At 37.6% G+C, this 16991-nt stretch overlaps 1 protein-coding gene across 2 annotated transcripts in view; it reads right to left on the minus strand.

The window, feature by feature from the left end:
- Positions 1-16106, minus strand: part of Trm1 (tRNA methyltransferase 1) — a 182111-nt gene extending 166005 nt beyond the window's left edge. Inside the window, exon 1 of one of the 2 annotated variants that reach the window (XM_090390569.1) lies at positions 15644-16106. In XM_090390569.1, coding sequence (XP_090246695.1) covers positions 15644-15945 — 302 coding nt within the window. In that variant the 5' untranslated portion in view covers positions 15946-16106. The remainder of the gene's footprint in view (positions 1-15643) is intronic. The other variant, XM_090390568.1, reaches the window with a different exon arrangement.
- Positions 16107-16991: the final 885 nt, after the last annotated feature.

Here is a 16991-nt window from a genome sequence, read left to right on the forward strand (position 1 = left end):
ATATAAACTAAGATCCACTTTCGACGTTTCGACCTTTATATCAAGGTCATCTTCTGGAGCATGTGCACTATATACAGAAAACAAGCTAAATTACAATCTACATGGTTTGTTAAAGTTACTGGTCAACCATTACAACAATTATTGGCCTAACCTCTGGCAAAAATAAAATAAAATAAAATAAATAAATAAATAAAAATATACATCAATGCTAGAGTCCTATTATTGATATTATGTAAAATTACATTGGGAGCAATAACAAGTCTATGTATATGTGTGTATATATATATATATTAACACCATGATCATACATATACATTCCAACCAGTTGGTGTGGAATGGTTTCCAATACTGGCTGAAGGTTGCCTAGAGTCCTGACGTATGCTGGATGCTACGTGTTAGGTGGGTTGAATGTGTTCCATCCAGATTCTTGGAAGTTTCATGCTGCCTTTATTGTTGATATTTGGGTGGTTTATCAGAATTTTGCAGGCTTCCTTAAATTTTCTTTCATACCAGGTTTTAGTATGGTGAAAAGAGCAGGTACTTTTCCAGTCTATTTGGTATAAGGTGTTGAAAACATGATCTGAGAGGCCTGCTTCACCAAAATGTTATATTTAATGTGTCTTATGTGTTCTTTCTTATGTATAAGATTGTATGTCCTGTTTCACCAATGTACAGTAAGTTACAGGTGCAGTGGATGTAATAAACTCCAGGATGTGCTAATGGAAGGAGAGGATCCTTGGAGGAGTTGAATATGTTTCTAAGTTTAGTAGATGGTTTAAAGGTGGCATTGAGGTTATAATGGTGTAGGATTCTGTTGATTTTTTTCCAATAACCCTTTAATCTATGGGATGGCTATGGTTTTACTGTAGTCTAGATTCCTTTTTGTTGATGTTTTATGAAGTGTTTTTGTTATAGCCATTATTTATGAATGTGTCGCTGATGATTTTTAGTTCCTGTTTCAGAGCTTGCTGGTTGGAGCAAATTGTTATAGCCCTGTTTTTAAGGGTTTTAATGACTCCATATTTTTATGATGGGTGGTGGTATGAATTGGCATGCATGTATTGGCCAGTGTGTGTTGGTTTGCAGTAGACCGTGAAGGATAGACTGCCAGAAGGAAGATGTGTGACCAGTGTATCTAGGAATGGGTTACTGACATGAAAGAAGTTGGAAGTTTTTCCCACTTGGTTAGACTATAATAAATTTAGTTTAATCCTTTATCCAAATGTAGGCAAACAAAGTTTGCACCTGAAGTATCTTCAGGACTGAAGAAACTAGTGGTAAAGGTGGACCATGCTCTCATCACTACTTGTCTTAGTATCACCCATAATGCAAAGCACATCTCCTTGCGGACATATATAATGCAATGTATTAAGGGAAGGGCCACTACCCAGACCAGTTTCGATCTTTATTGAATGTTCAAGTACAGGTCAAATTCCAAAAAACTCAGCGTTGTTCCCCTCAGTAACAGGCTCACCCTGCCACTGAGAAGAACTCTCATAACCGGTTGGCTCTACACTGTGGCAGGCTCACCCCACCACCGAGCAGAGCCGCTGATTTGCTCATATCTCATCTAAGGGGTAACAGCAACAGCCGTGCCTCAGTTAACTTCACGGGCTACAGCATTGCCATTCATTAACTCTCCACCCCCACCCAGGACCTGGGTGACAGCAACTGTAGAGTCTCAGTTAAAACTTCATTGGCTACAGCACAGCACCGGTCATCACCCAAGCTTCCAACCGGTTTCGACCTTTGTTGAGGTCTCTTCAGTGGGAGCCAGACCCAGATGTGATAGCAAGGTTGAAGCAATGTAGAAGTCATATTTACCTATACGAGTTGCCAAAAGGTGTCACACCTTATGACTTCTACATTGCTTCAACCTTGGTATCACCTCTGGGTCTGGCTCCCACTGAAGAGACCTCAATAAAGGTCAAAAAAATTAGTCTGGGTAGTGGCCCTTCCCCATAATGCATAGCATTATACATATCTGCAGGAAAGTGTGCTTTGCATTATGGGATACTAAGGCAAATGATGTGAAGCTTTGTCCACCTTTACCATGAGTTGCCCCAATCCTGAAGATACTTCAGATGCAAACTTTGCTTGCTTACACTTGGATAAAGGATTAAACTAAATATATAATTTATCTCTGAAGATCAGTCACTCCACACACTTCATCTATCCATCTCATACCTTCCTCTTTTTCCCATGAACTTTACTTTCTATTACTGTTCTGAGAAGTCCTCCTTCCATCCTTTCAATGTGTCCAAAATATTTTAACTATCTTCTGTCAATATCCTTAAGAAGCCTTAAAGTTCTACTGATCTTTTCTAACACTGATTCATTTGTATGCCTTTCAGTATATGATATCCTCAGCCTTTGGTAACACCACATCTGAAAAGCAGTTATCCATCTCTCATTTGACTTCTTTAGGTTCCAAGTCTCACATCTATAAGTCGCTGTTGGAAAAACAACTGCATCCAAAATCCTCAACCATATTCCCATGGAAATAGAAATAAAAAAAATGATACTCGATAGATATATGAAATTCAGAGAACATATAGTAAGAGTTGGCAAAATGGCTCAGAGGATTACTTGGATGTTGAAGAACACATTGACAAGTAAAGATAGGGAGGTCATTATCCCTCTTCTTAAGGCTATTATTTGGCCACATGTTGACTACTGTGAGAGATTTGGTCACCTATGTTTCTTGGAGATTGGGAGTGGTGAAAAGGATTTAGAAATGAGTGTTCAAACTAGTAAAAGGTCTGTGGAATATTCTTCATAAAAATAGATTGAAGGTGTGTGGGTTGCAGAGTTTAGCTAACAGGCAGAGGAGAGAGGATATGATAGAAACTTCTAGGTTACTAAAGGGATTCTGAAAGAGTGACACAAAAGAAATTTTTCAATACATGGAGACTAAGGGGGGAAAAAAGGGGTCACACTTGGAATTTGTCTAAGAGTGTGGTTAGTAAGGGTGTGTGGACTAGGTTCTTTACTTGGAGAGTGGTGAATGAGTGGAATGGATTGCCAGAACTGGTTGTAAACACCCCAACAGTAAACAGGTTTAAGGATAGGTATTGTGTTAATGGATAGAGTGGCTATCCTGTAATGATAGCCACTCTATATGGCTATATGGAGTATCTATGTAAATAATAAGTTACTAAGGGATTCTATAAAATTTACACAAAAGAAAGTTTGTGATAGTGTGGGTTTCTGTGATAAGTCTCTTGACTTCATGGTATATTTGTATAAATAATAATAATAAAACAGCAGAAAGAAATAATTAAAGATTTTAATAGTTTCAATATTTCATGTGTTACAGACATATTCTGGAATACAATATAAAAATTGTAATAACACACACAAAAACACACTAGCAATAATTGGTGCTTTTAATTAAGCTAATAAGTTAAAAGCGCAAAGACCAAAGAGGAGTGCCTCTATGGATGCAGGCTCATTTATTTCTTGGCTTTCAGTGAGATGTAAGAATTAATGTTACCAAATCTTGAAAATTTTAACACAACCATATTTATTTAGATGATGTTGGCTATTTAAATCTGCTACCGATTCCAAAAAAATCTTTAATGTTTGTTGAAAGTTTATTTTTCACTTGGTTAGAGTATAATAAATTTAGTTTAATCCTTTATCCAAGTGTGAGCAAACAAAGTTTGCGCCTGAAAGTATCTTCAGGACTGGGGTAAGGTGGTACAACACCAGGGCAACTCGTTGCAAAGGTGGAGCAAGCTACCAACACTCCTGTCTCAGTATCTCCTATAATGCAAAACACATCTCCTTGCGGATATGTCTAATTTTATGCATTAAGGGAAGGGCCACTACCCAGACTAGTTTCGACCTTTATTGAGGTCTCTTCAGTGGGAGCCAGGCCCAAGCTGAGATACCAGGCAGAAGCATTCGCAGGTCATCTCTACCTATACGACCTGCGAATGCTTCTGCCTGAGAGATAGATGAGCTGAAAGAGCAGGTGGAATGTCTGGGGAATGAGATGAGAAGTGTGAAAGATTAAATTAAGAGAATGGAAGAGATGAATGCAAGGCGAATCAGAGGAGGAGTGAGAGAGTTATGGGAATGAGAGAAAAGGAGAGAATAGGAACAATAGTAGAGGAGAGAGAGATTGAAAGAGAGTTATGAAAATGGCAGAAAAAGAGAGAATAGGAACAGTATAAGAGAGGGAATGAGAGAGAGTTATGGGAGTGATAGAAGAGAAGAGAATGGGAACAGTAGAAGAGAGGGAATGAGAGAGAGAGAGTTGTATGAATGATAGAAGAGGTGAGAATAGGATAAGTGGAAGAGAGGGAATAAGTGTTAGATATAGGAATGATAGGAGAGGAAAGAATGGAAACAGCAGGAGAGAAGGAGTGAGAGGAATGCAAGAGAGCACAGGGACTAGAGATAGAGTGATGTCAGGAAGGCAGGTAAGTACAGGAGCACAGAGGGAAACTGTTACAAGAGAGAGAGTGAGGGATGCATGTGAGCAATCGAGGAATATGGTGGTAAGAGGTTTAATGTATGGGGACTCAATGATCCGTGGTGTTCAAGATAGGATGCGTGAGGAGTGTTTGCCAGGAGGAATGATAGAAAGTGTGGCTATGGCAATTAAGAGAGGTGAAAGGGTGGATGAGATGATTGTGATGGTGGGAACAAATGACTTGAGTGATGGTGTAAACAGGGCAGCGAGAGATATGAGATTCTTGCTTTAGGCTGTACGAAAGAAGACACAGAGAGGTAAGATAGTGTGTGTGTTGCCTAGGTATGATAATGTCGAGCTGAGGAGAAGAGCGGTGATATTGAATGGCATAATGGCGAAAATGTGTCAGAAGAGAGGATTCGAATATGTGGATGCTTGGAGTGCGTTTGAGAGCAGAGAGGAATTGTATGTGAGAAACCGCCTGCATTTGAATGAGGAAGGATGTAGGCATCTGGAGAGATTGCTGTTCTGAACGAGTCAGTGTGTCCCAGTGTGGATGGTAGCAGGGGTGGCCTCTTGTGGGAATGGGTACTTGAGAGAAGGGGGATGACATCAGGTAACGCTGAGCCTAGTGAAGTCTAGAAGGGATAATGCTGGGTATAGAAACAATGGCATTTTTATGCTTTATACTAATGCCAGGAGTATTTGGAATAAGGGAGAGGAATTGGTGGCACTGATAGCATCAGCCTGGCCAAAGATTATTGGGATCACAGAGACATAGTTGACAGAAGAGGATATAATAACAGGAATAGAAGTTGCTGGGTACAGCATTTTTCGGCAGGATAGGAAGGGAAAGCATGGTGGTGGAGTACTGCTTATGATGAGTGACGACCTATGTCCTCTAAGAGTGGAAGCTTTGGAAGGCTGTGACACTAATGATTTTGAGAGCATATGGTGTGAGATGGAGGTGGGCAAGACAGGATATTTAGTGGGGTGTTGCTACAGACCAAGGAGCACAGAGGATGGGGACCAGGAGATGTTGAGACAGTTGAGCGTGACAAGTGCAAGAAGAACGATTGTAATGGGAGATTTTAACTACAGCAGTATAGATTGGGGAAAAGAAGATGCATGTAGCAATAAGAGAATGGAATTTTTAGAATTCTTGAGGGACAAATGTCTTAGGCAACATGTAACAGAAGGAACAAGAGGTTCAAGAGTTTTGGATTTGGTTATAGCATCAGAAGAGCTGATAATAACTGAGATGACATTTCTCCCACCAGTTGGAGAGAGAGTGAGTGACCATATGGTTTTGACTTGGAAAATGAATACACATGCAGGAGTATCAAAGAGACGGGAACATATGTGGAATTATAAGGCAGGTGATTATACTAGTCTTAGACGTCAACTTGGGGAAGTTTCATGGAGGGAGGAATTGGAAGGCCAGGATATCATTAGTGCTTGGGAAATTGTGAAGGAATATTTGTTAGCAGCAATGGTAAGCTGCATTCCACGAGTGAAGAAGAGGACACAATTTGGAGTAAAGTGGATGACAAACAATATTAAACAGGAGCTACATGCAAAAAAGAGGCTATGGAAGAGATATAAGGAGACAGGTGAAGAGAAGATGCATGAAGAATATAAGACACAGGCCAGAAGAGTGACTAGTATGGTAAGGAAGGTGAAACTGGAATATGAGAAAAGATTGGCCCTTAGATCCAAGGAAAATCCTAGGGAATATTTTTAGCTATGTGGACAGTAGGAGGAGAAATGACTATGGAAGAATGACATTGTGGGATAAAAATGGGAACAGAGTGACTGATGCAGAGGACATAGTGGAATTGTTCAATGAACACTTTATTGGAGTATTTCATCCTGGAGGAGTCAATTTGAATACTAGAGGGATAGAGCAGGTTCGAGGTTTAGAGGTACAGGAGGAGAGTGTGTTCCACATACCGAGTACTCTGGATGTTAGTAATGCTGTGGGACTGGATGGTATTTCACCACAAGTTTTGAGAGAATGTGTTAAGGAACTGACAGTGCCCTTGACCTGGTTTTTCAATGGAAGTCTGGCTGCAGGAAAGGTGCCCATGGAATGGAAGGAAAATAAGAGAGTGCCATTGCATAAGGGCAGTAGCGGACTGGAAGTGTCTAATTATAGGCCAGTTTGTGTGTGTCATCAGTAGTTAGTTAGATCTTGGAGAAAGTAGTGAGGGACCATATACAGCATTGGGCAGATGAAGGTAATGTTATCAGTAGGAGTCAACATGGATTTGTTAAGGGGCATGCTTGATTTAGCAATATGCTAGCCTTTTATTATAAAGTTACATGAGCATTAGATGAGGAAAAGACATATACTGCCATTTTCCTAGACTTAGCAAAGGCATTTGACAGGGTGCCAGATGATAAGCTGATATTCATGTTGCAGCACATGGGTCTGGATGTCAAATTGGTCAACTGGATTCAGGATTGGCTGTATAATAGGTATCAGAGAGTTGTATATGGTGGAGCAATATCAAAAAAAAGGCAGAAAGGTTACAAGTGGGGGTTCCACAGGGCTCAGTACTGGGACCTATATTGTTTAACCTTTATATCAATGACATTGTCCGTGGATTGCAAAGGGATATTCAGTTGTTTGCGGATAATGCAAAGCTGGGAAGGGTTATTAGTAATACTGCAGATGTGGTAGCCCTGCAAGAGGATTTGAATAAGCTAGATAGATGGGCAAATGAATGGGGATGATGATTTGATGCAGCAAAATGTAAGGTCTTGACGTTTGGGACACATAGATGGGACGATGCATACTCTATGGGAGGAGTTAAACTGGAGGAGGTAGGAGAGACAAGAGATCTGGGTTTGATGAGTAATATAAACCTGAAATTTAGGGGACATGTTACAAAGGTAGTGAAGGTAACACAGAGGATTGCTGCAATAATGAGAAGGACACTGACCTGCAGAGATAAAATGGTTATCATTCCATTGTATAAGACTCTGATCAGACCACACTTAGACTATTGTTCTCGGATCTGGTCCCCAGGATTTGAAGGGGATAAATTAACTGTGGAAAGGGTACAAAGGCAAATAACAAAGATGGTGTCGGGACTGTACAATATTAGTTATGAGGATCGGCTGAGGGAGTGTGGACTGCAGAGTTTGGTGGATAGAAGAAGTAGAGGTGATATGATTGAGACTTTTAAACTGTTGAGAGATGGTTACAGGGTTGACACTGGGAAGTTCTTTTGCTTGGTTAAACAGCGGGAGGGAGTCATGACAAGGGGGCCATCCCTGGAAGTTACGAAAGGAAACTGTGAGAAAGAGGGGTGAGGAGTGGTTTCTTTGCATGGAGGATGGTTGAACCATGGAATGCATTGCCTGATGGAGTGGTGAGAGCAAGAACGGTCAATGCATTTAAGGAGTGGTATGATAGACTTTGTATTTCCTAGGAGGGACCTCCCTTGATGAGTCTTAATAGACTTGTGTTTCTTAGAAAAGACCTCCCACGATGACTCTTTTGACTCCATGGAGGCCTGAATAATAATAATAATAAATTGCATCCAAGAATTATAATTAAAATACTGGAGTCCTGACAATTAATTGACTAATTTGGAGGAAAACTGCTCATAGGAGAATAGTAGTAATGTAAACTTAATCACATAGTCTGTCATGGTATCCTGTACATCCCTCAAGGGATGTACAGGATACCATATCAGGAAATTGATAATGATGAATTATACAAGACTGCATCAGGAAAGAAAAATGTAAACAAGCTATTTGCAGACTGATAAAAGGACTAGGCTTATTAGCCATTGAAATTATAATAACCAGACACAAAACAACAAGTAGTTTCATCATCTGAAACTACTTGTTGTTTCAGATGATGCAGTTGAAGATGAAGCATTGAGCCTTACTAAGGGCCTCTTCTCACCAGAGACGTCAATACTTTCCAAGCACTGTTTTCAGTGCAATTTTTTTAAATGGAGCAACTGTCTTTACAAACAACTTTTTGGCCTAGCCATGAGAAGCCTGTTATTTCCCCCCTTCTATTTATGGAGAACTTTGATTTTTCCAAACAATCCTAAACCTGCCATTTGGTGGGATTTGTTGAGATCAATTGAAAAAAGAAAATGAGAAAAGAATGTCTGGAGACTTGATATTTCAGATTTAAGTAACTTTTTTAAATTCTCTTAACTCCCTTCATAAAAATTCCTTTTCATTAGAATCAGAGAATTAAAACAAATAACTTTCCTTAATGTCCTGATCTCAGAAACACAAGAAATGGAATGTCACTAAACATTTACTGAAAGCCTACACTATCTTTATCCTCATTTCCTCATCCATCAATCATAAAAATTAGGCATAATTCATACTTTAAAACACACAAGCAGTTCCCATTTTAAAAGATGAAGATAGAAAGAACTCCAGTTTCTAATCAGCCAGTTTATCCCCAATAGATATTCAAGAGGCCCAGTCCAAAAATACTAAATTCTAATCCTCTTCAAAAGCAAAATCTTGATTTTCATATAGACTCCATTACCATCCTCTACATCAGAAATCTCTATACCAAAATTAATGCTCTACTTATGTCACAATATCAGAGTTGCCTATATGCAATTCAAAACCATAGTCTCCTTCAATCTCCACAAATCATGTCATGAATTGAGATAAAGCTACCATCTGAAAACTTTCTCTCACACTGTATCAAAAAATCTATCACTGTAAACTAACACGGTTCTCTCAACACAACGAAAGTCTTATCATAAGTGATGCTTGGGATTAACCAATTAAATATCTCAATATAACTGCATTCAACTTTTCAATTTTTTTTCAATTGTTAATACTCAAATGAGTTTCATAAAATTTGTATTTAACTGTATTTAATCTTAACTCTAACTTTTAATATGGAAAAATGTAAAGTTATGCATTTTGGGATACAAAAATTACAAGCTGTGTATCACATAGAGGGAACTCTATTTCAGAAAACTGATGAAGCAAGGGATTGGGGGGGTTAATAGTAGTAGGAGATAGAGAGCTGAAGTTTAGAGGATATATTGCTAAAGTAGTCAGGATAGCTCACAGGATTACATGATTATTAAAGAACACACTAATAAGCAGTGATAAGGGAGTTATCATTTCTCTTTATAAAAGTCTTTGATATGATCACAACTGGCCTACTGTGTTCAGGTCTGGTCACCTAGTTTTCATGGGAATGAGGAAGTGGCAGAGAGGATCCAGAGGCAAGTGACCAAGATGATGAGTGGTCTCTAAAATGCTCTCTATGAGGATAGATTGAGGGTTTGTGGATTGCAAAAGTTGGTTGATAGGCAAAAAAAAAAAAAAGGGAGGATATAGCAGAAACATTTAAGTGACTTAGAGGCTTTCATAGGACTCATGTAGGACAAATGTTTCAGGATTTGGCTAAAGAGGGCAGAACAAGAGGTCCTTCCTGGAAACTGGGTAAAAGTGTAGTTTGAAAGACCACAGGGACTAGATTTTACACTTGGAGAGTGTTGAATGAATGGAATGGGTTGTCCAAGTCAGCTGTGGGAGCTGTCTGTTAATAGTTTCAAGGAGAGATATGGTGTTGGCAGTTTAGGTCTCTTATGATGAGTCTTAGGACTCCATGGAGGTGCCTGTGCAGCAATAATAATAATAATAATCTTACTTTATTTGCTGCTCTGAAGAAACTACTCATCAACTGTGACTAAACTAATTGGTATTTTTTGTATGGTTATTAGTTTTAAACAACTAATATACTCAGATCTTTTATCATTGAACTCGCAGTCAGTTAAAAATATCTTGCACACTGTTCTGCACAAACAAGTAAGGGATGCATTTTGGGATGAAAAGATTACTAGCTGTGTACCATATTGATGAAATTGTACTTCAGGAAATTTATGAAGCCAGGGATTTGGGTTTGTTCATAGATAGGGAGTTGAAGTTTAAAGGTCATATTAGAAAAGTGGATAAAAAAGCTCATCAAATTACTTGATTACTGAAGAATCCAAAAAAAGCAGAGATATGGCAAGTTATAACTCTTTAGAAGGTTAGTAGGACCCTATCTTGTCTACTCTTGGGAATGAGAAGATGGATAGGATCTAGAGGTGAGTGACCAAGATGGTCATGAAGATCTATAAAATGCACCTTATGAGGATAGGTTAAAGATTTGTGGGTTACAGTAAGTGGTTGAGAGGTTGAAAAGAGATGATATGATTCAGACATATAAATTACTGGAAGGTTATTACAAGGTTAATACAGAGGAAATTTGTCAGAACAGGTCTGGTGATGGGAGAACTGAGAGCCATCCTTGGAAGTTGAGCAAGAGTGTGGCTATTAAGGATGAGAACTAGATTTTTTCTTGGAGAGTGGTGAATGAGTGGAATAGGTTGCTAGAATCTGTTGTGAGTGCCATGACTATGAATGAAATCAAAGCAAAGCATGAGAGACACTATGCAAATATGGGATGGTGCTTGGCATAATGATTAGGCCTCCCTCAATGAGTCTATGAACTCCATAGAGTCACCATGTATTAATAATCTGTCAGATATCTATAGTGAGTATTCCAGTGATTTGCCTCTAGTCATGAAAAACTGCACTCTATATCTGAAACCTGGAAATATTATGGTGGTTCAATGAAAGAAATAAAAAAAAAGAAAGATTAGTGAAGAAGGTGCAGTCTCTTAAAAAAAAAAAAAAAAAAAAAGAAAAAAGGTACAGTTGAGAGAGCTGATATCACATATTTATCTATAATAGTTATTCAACTTGCACCAACTTAAAAGTGCATTCAAACATTGTCTGACTTGTATCAACTTAAAAAAAAAAAAAAAAAAAGAAAATAAAATAAAAAGTAAGTTCATCAGACACAGAGGGAATCCCAAAAGTGTGGATATATAGTAGCGAAGCAACATCACCACGCAACTAATTAATGGAATCATCATTTTCAGGACTCTGGCTCCTTAATGATGATTTAAATGTTTTTAAATTATGAAGGATTAGTAATTTCGTAAATCAATAACTGTCAGTTGAACAACTGACATTGGTTAAGTAAAATTATGCAGAGCATTATTTCATACAAGATTATTATTTTATATAAGATTTGTGGTGTGTAATATGCCTGAGCGAGTACGAAGAAAAACAAATCAGAATGGGATAGTTAGTATAAGGCATCAAAATAGGGATGGGACAAATGGGCTTCTGCAATTCATGTATACTAATGCCAGAAATATTAGGAAAAAGAAGGAAGAATTTTTGGCCTTGATTGGCACTTCCAGGCCACAGGTTATTGGCATTAGTGAAACATGGCTGAAGAAGATTATATAGCTAGTGGGATTGAATATGAGGGGTATGGTGTGTTCAGGAGTGACAGAGAGAATAAAATGGGGGGGGGGGAGTGTTATTGATGATAGCTGATGAGCTGCAGCAAAGGAGAATAGAAGTGGAACTGCAGAATAGAGAAAAGAGCACATTTGAGGCTATTTGGTGTGAGACTGAGACTATCAGAACAAAATATACAGTTGGGTGCTGCTATAGACCAGGTGATAGTATGCATAAGCAAATAGAAGAAATGAGTGGAAGGAGGATAATTATTATGGAAGATTTCAACTATGTTAACATTGATTGGAAGGAGGAGAGGACACATGGGAGGAAGAAATTGGATTTTATGTGGTTATTAAGGGATAACTATCTGCGACAGCATGCAATGGAAAATACTAGGGATCAGAGAGTGCTTGACCTAGTAATTGCATCTGAGAATTTGGCTGTAACGAATATGACCACATTGCCACACACATATTGGTGAAAGTGATCATAGGGTCTTGACTTGGCAGGTGGCTAGTGGTGTGGAATTTACAATTAAGACAGGGTACATGTGGAATTATCGGGCTGGTAAGTATGACAAGCTTAGGAGTTTGATTGGTTCAGTGCCATGGCATGTAAAACTGCAAAGGGGTGGATGTTGATAGTGTATGGGAGGCAGTTAAGAAGTGTTTTCAGGAGGCAATGGTTGACTGTATACCTAGAGTGCGAATAATAAATCAAGTAGGGGTTAAATGGATGAATAACACCATTAAGCTTGAGCTGCAAAAAAAGAAACAACTATGGAGGGAATTTAAGAAGAAAGGTGACCGGCAGGCACATGAATGGTATAAAGCACAGGTCAGAAGGGTAACGAGTGTGGTAAGAAAAGCAAAAGCGGATTATGAAAGAACATTAGCCATGCAGGCTAAAAAGAATCCCAAACAGTTTTATCGATATGTTACAAGTAAAAGAAAAAATGTATATGGCAGAATGATTTTAAAGAATGCCAATCGCAGGGAGGTAACCGAATCAGTTGATATAGTAGAATTACTGAGTGAGCACTTTGCAAGAGTATATCATCCAGGTGGTGACCTTGCAGGAATGAATTAACCAATAGCTTATATGGGAATTGTGGTGAATGAAGTGGAGGTGAATAGTCTATTGCAAAACCTCAATGTCCATACATCTGTGGGATTGGATGGTATACCAGCTTGTGTCATACATGAAGAGGCTAAAGAATTGTCAGTGCCCTTGACCATTTTGTTTAATTTGAGTCTCGGGTCTGTGTTAGTCCTGTCCTGAGGGGGTGGAAAGAGGGGAAAATAGTTCACTGCATAAAGGAGGTTCAAAGACTGCTGTTGTAAATTACTGACCAATCAGCATATCAGGAATCGTTGTCAAAGTCTTGGAGAAAATAGTCAAGAGAAAAATACAGGATTGGATAGATGAAAATGGGATACTGTATGCGGAACAGCATGGTTTTGTGAAGGATAAATCATGCTGCCTCAGTAACTTGCTCACATTTTATAACACAATGACGGCTGAACTGGATAAGGGTAATGGGTTTACAGTGATTCTACTGAACCTTGCTAAGGACTTTGACAGGATACCACATGGAATTCTAATCAGTAAACTGCAGCATATGAGGATGGATATAGGGTTGGTGAGATGGAGAGATATCAGAGAGTGGTTTATTCAGGAGCGGCCTGTGACTAGTGGTGTGCTGCAGGGTTCTGTTCTTGGACCACTACTGTTCAATTTGTTCATTAACGATATAGGAAAGGATCTGAGAGGAAGTATTCATTTGTTTGCTGATGATGTAAAGTTAGATAGAGCAATAGTGAGTGCACAGGATGTCAAAATTTTGCAGGATGATTTGGATAGTTTGGAGGACTGGACTAAGGAGAATGAATGTCAATTTAATGTGGCAAAGTGGAAGGTTATGCATTTTGGGGTGAAAAGATTAGCAGCAGTATATCACATTGGTGGAACCGTACTCCAGGAGATTGACGAGGCCAGGGATTTGGGAGTATTGGTTGATAGGGAGTTGAAGTTCAGGGGGGCACATCGCAAAAGTGGCTAAATCAGCTCATCAAATCACTTGGTTGCTGAAAAATACTTTAATGAGCAGAGAGGAACAGGTTATTGTTCCTCTGTATCGAGCCTTGATAAGACCCCATCTTGACTACTGTGCCCAGTTATAGGTGCCACAATTTCTTCTTGATGGGGAGGAGGTGGAGAGGATCCAGAGACGAGTGACCAAGATGATAGCAGGTCTATGGAATGGACCTTATGAGAACAGGTTGAAGATTTGTGGGTTGCAGAAATTGGTGGATAGGCAAAAAAGGGGTGATATGATTGACATTCAAATTACTGAAGGGTTTCTATAAGATTAATTCAGAAGATATTTTTAAGAATAGGACTGTTGGTGGGAGGACTAGGGGCCATACATGGAAGCTGGGCAAGAGTGTGGTTAGCAAGGGTGTTAGAGCTAGGTTTTTTACTTGGAGAGTGGTGAATGAGTGGAATAAGCTGCCAGAGTCCATTGTGGGAGCCATGACTGTGAATGAGTTCAAGGTGAGGTAAGATATATACTGTGTGAATGTAAAATAGTTGTCTTGACATGATGTTAGGGCCTCCCTCGAGTCTCTAAACTCCTTATAGTTGCCCTTAATAATAATAATAATACCACAAGAAAATCACATGAACACAGGAATGTGCTGGAGTTGGTTCACACCAGTTCATAAGAACATGTAGTTTGAATTTGTTAGAGTTCACTGAATTGACCAAAAAACATATTACACACGTTATGCTGATACTACTTATACTATGCACCAACTAATCAACATGTCTAGATTCAGCTCATGCATGCATATATGTCACTATTATTACATACCAGTAGTTATAATTTTACCACATACTGCTTGAAACAGTAACACAATGCTACTAGCTGATGTGGTACTGTATAAACTGAGGGTAATACTTAATGCTGCCTTCCAAATTTTAACAAGTTTTATATAACTTTCTCTTACAAATTTAATTAAGACAATATTTTGTTTTATTAACAATATTAGATATCTGGTTGAATTTCTACTATATTAAAAACTAAATATATTAAATTTAAAATATAAATATAATAAATATTTAAAATAACTATATTAAATATATTAAAAAAATATGGTAGAATTTTTTTCCAGTATTAATCAAATCACTTCATAAGTAAAAATATGCAAAAAAAGTAATATGACTAATACTTAGAGCAAGTTAAAATATACTTTCAATTTGACAGTTATTTTAAGCTACTTCTTAGATTAAGGCTGAACAATTAATTAAGGTGGGGAAAAACATGTCCCACAAGTTCTTTAAGGTAGACCTGATGACAACAGCAACTGCAACATGATGCAATTAAAACTGCTGTTATCTTCCAAACCTTCTACTATTTGCAGAATGACTGTAAGAGATGTTGGTAGGCAGGAAATGGAGTAAACTCTGCAAATTACTTTGGAAATAGAGAAAAGGCACATGAATAATCAAATGAACAATATTTTGTTTTATTAACAATATTAGCTATCTGGTTGAATTTCTACTATATTAAAAAGTAAATATATTAAATTTAAAATATAAATATAATAAATATTTGAAACAACTATGTTAGACACATTAAAAAGTGTGGTTTATTAAAAGGTATTCTCATGGAGAAAACTAAAATTCAAAACTTATTTCCATAAAAAGAGAAACCTCCGGAGACATCTAGAATACTTGCTTCGGAAACAGCCGCAAAGTGTTTAAATCAGGGACGTCTGTCAACACCAAAATTGTACGTCAACATAAAACAACTCGGGTAGACAAAAGTATTTTTGGTAACAATGTTAACAAAGTTTTGTTTTCTTTGACTGTTGAGAAGTTAGTTCATTGAAGTCCTTTACTTACCTCACATCTCTATTAAATTCTTGAACAGGATTATAAAACACATCATGAGTACTCGGAAAGAGTACTTCAGCTTGTCCTTCAGCAACAGTTGTATATGGTGTTTTATCTATTGTAATTTCTTGACTGTCTAATCCAACGTAACTATTCGAATATTCTTTTAAGATTGGGGACTCTTCAACAGATTTATGGACAATGTCGCTGTCGCATCGGTTTACATCTGTTTCCATCTTACTTCCTAAATCTACAGAACGTGCCGACACGAAAAAACGTGAGTAAAATAAACGTACGACATTACGGAACATTTAAAAAACTAATACCATTTTAAAAATAAATAATTCAGCTTCCAACTACCAGTAACATCATTTACGAACAAAATATAATAATAATAAATAAAATAACAAAATCCCTGGACTAAATCCAAATACATGCGGAACATAGACTGTCACCATAACAGACTAACTAGCGACATCTGTATAGAAAATATTTTCCAAGTTCAGTATTGTAAAGTAACAAGAATTAACGACTAGAGCAAGTACATATACTGTATACTAATAAGAGAATAGGATGGGGGAAGGAAAGAGTATGAGCGGTTACAACAGACAAGCTTCCAGATTTAGGAATTCCCCAAAAATTAGAATCCTCATGTGGATATCTAGACATAATGACAAAATATTAATTACCATTTTTATAATAGTGTAGGAAAAAACACTTCCGAGGGATAACAATGACTAAGAGTGACTAAAGTGTCTATTATTAAAAAAAAAAAAAAATCCGCTAATGAATTTTATTTCCTATAGGAATAGGGTGACCAGATTAAAATTTTGGTTTTGGGGCATCATACGTAGATTTTGGGGTATTCATGGTAAGGATTTGGGGTATTCATGATTAGGTTTTGGGGTATTCATGTTGGCCTTGGGGATAATCGCACTATCAAACATAAAGAACGAACGATTATAATAAGATTATTTTATTTCTATATTTGTAGATTTTCACAATATACAAATGCATGAAACACAGAGTTGGTCAAATTTTGATACAATTAGTCAAATTCATAGCAAGTCTTTAAATAAAATTTAAATATTTTATTTTGGAAGTTATGAACACTAATGTAAACTTTTAGAAATATTCTCATGATATGCTTTGCATAATCATTTACAATATAAATTCAGTAAACCTGATTTATTTTATCAAAAGAGAAGTATTTACCTAACAATATTTTTTATTCGAGCGGATTTCTTTTAGTAATTTTTCATTTTTTAATACAAGTGCATAAAATTCTTTGCATGACATATTGTTAATGGTTTTAGGCCTAATCTGTTCCTATCCTTTATCCAAGAGTTGAACGTTA

This window comes from Typopeltis vanoorti, chromosome 3, assembly GCF_054136105.1.
Source record: "Typopeltis vanoorti isolate ZY-2024b chromosome 3, IOZ_Tvanoo_1.0, whole genome shotgun sequence".
Taxonomy (NCBI): domain Eukaryota; kingdom Metazoa; phylum Arthropoda; class Arachnida; order Uropygi; family Thelyphonidae; genus Typopeltis; species Typopeltis vanoorti.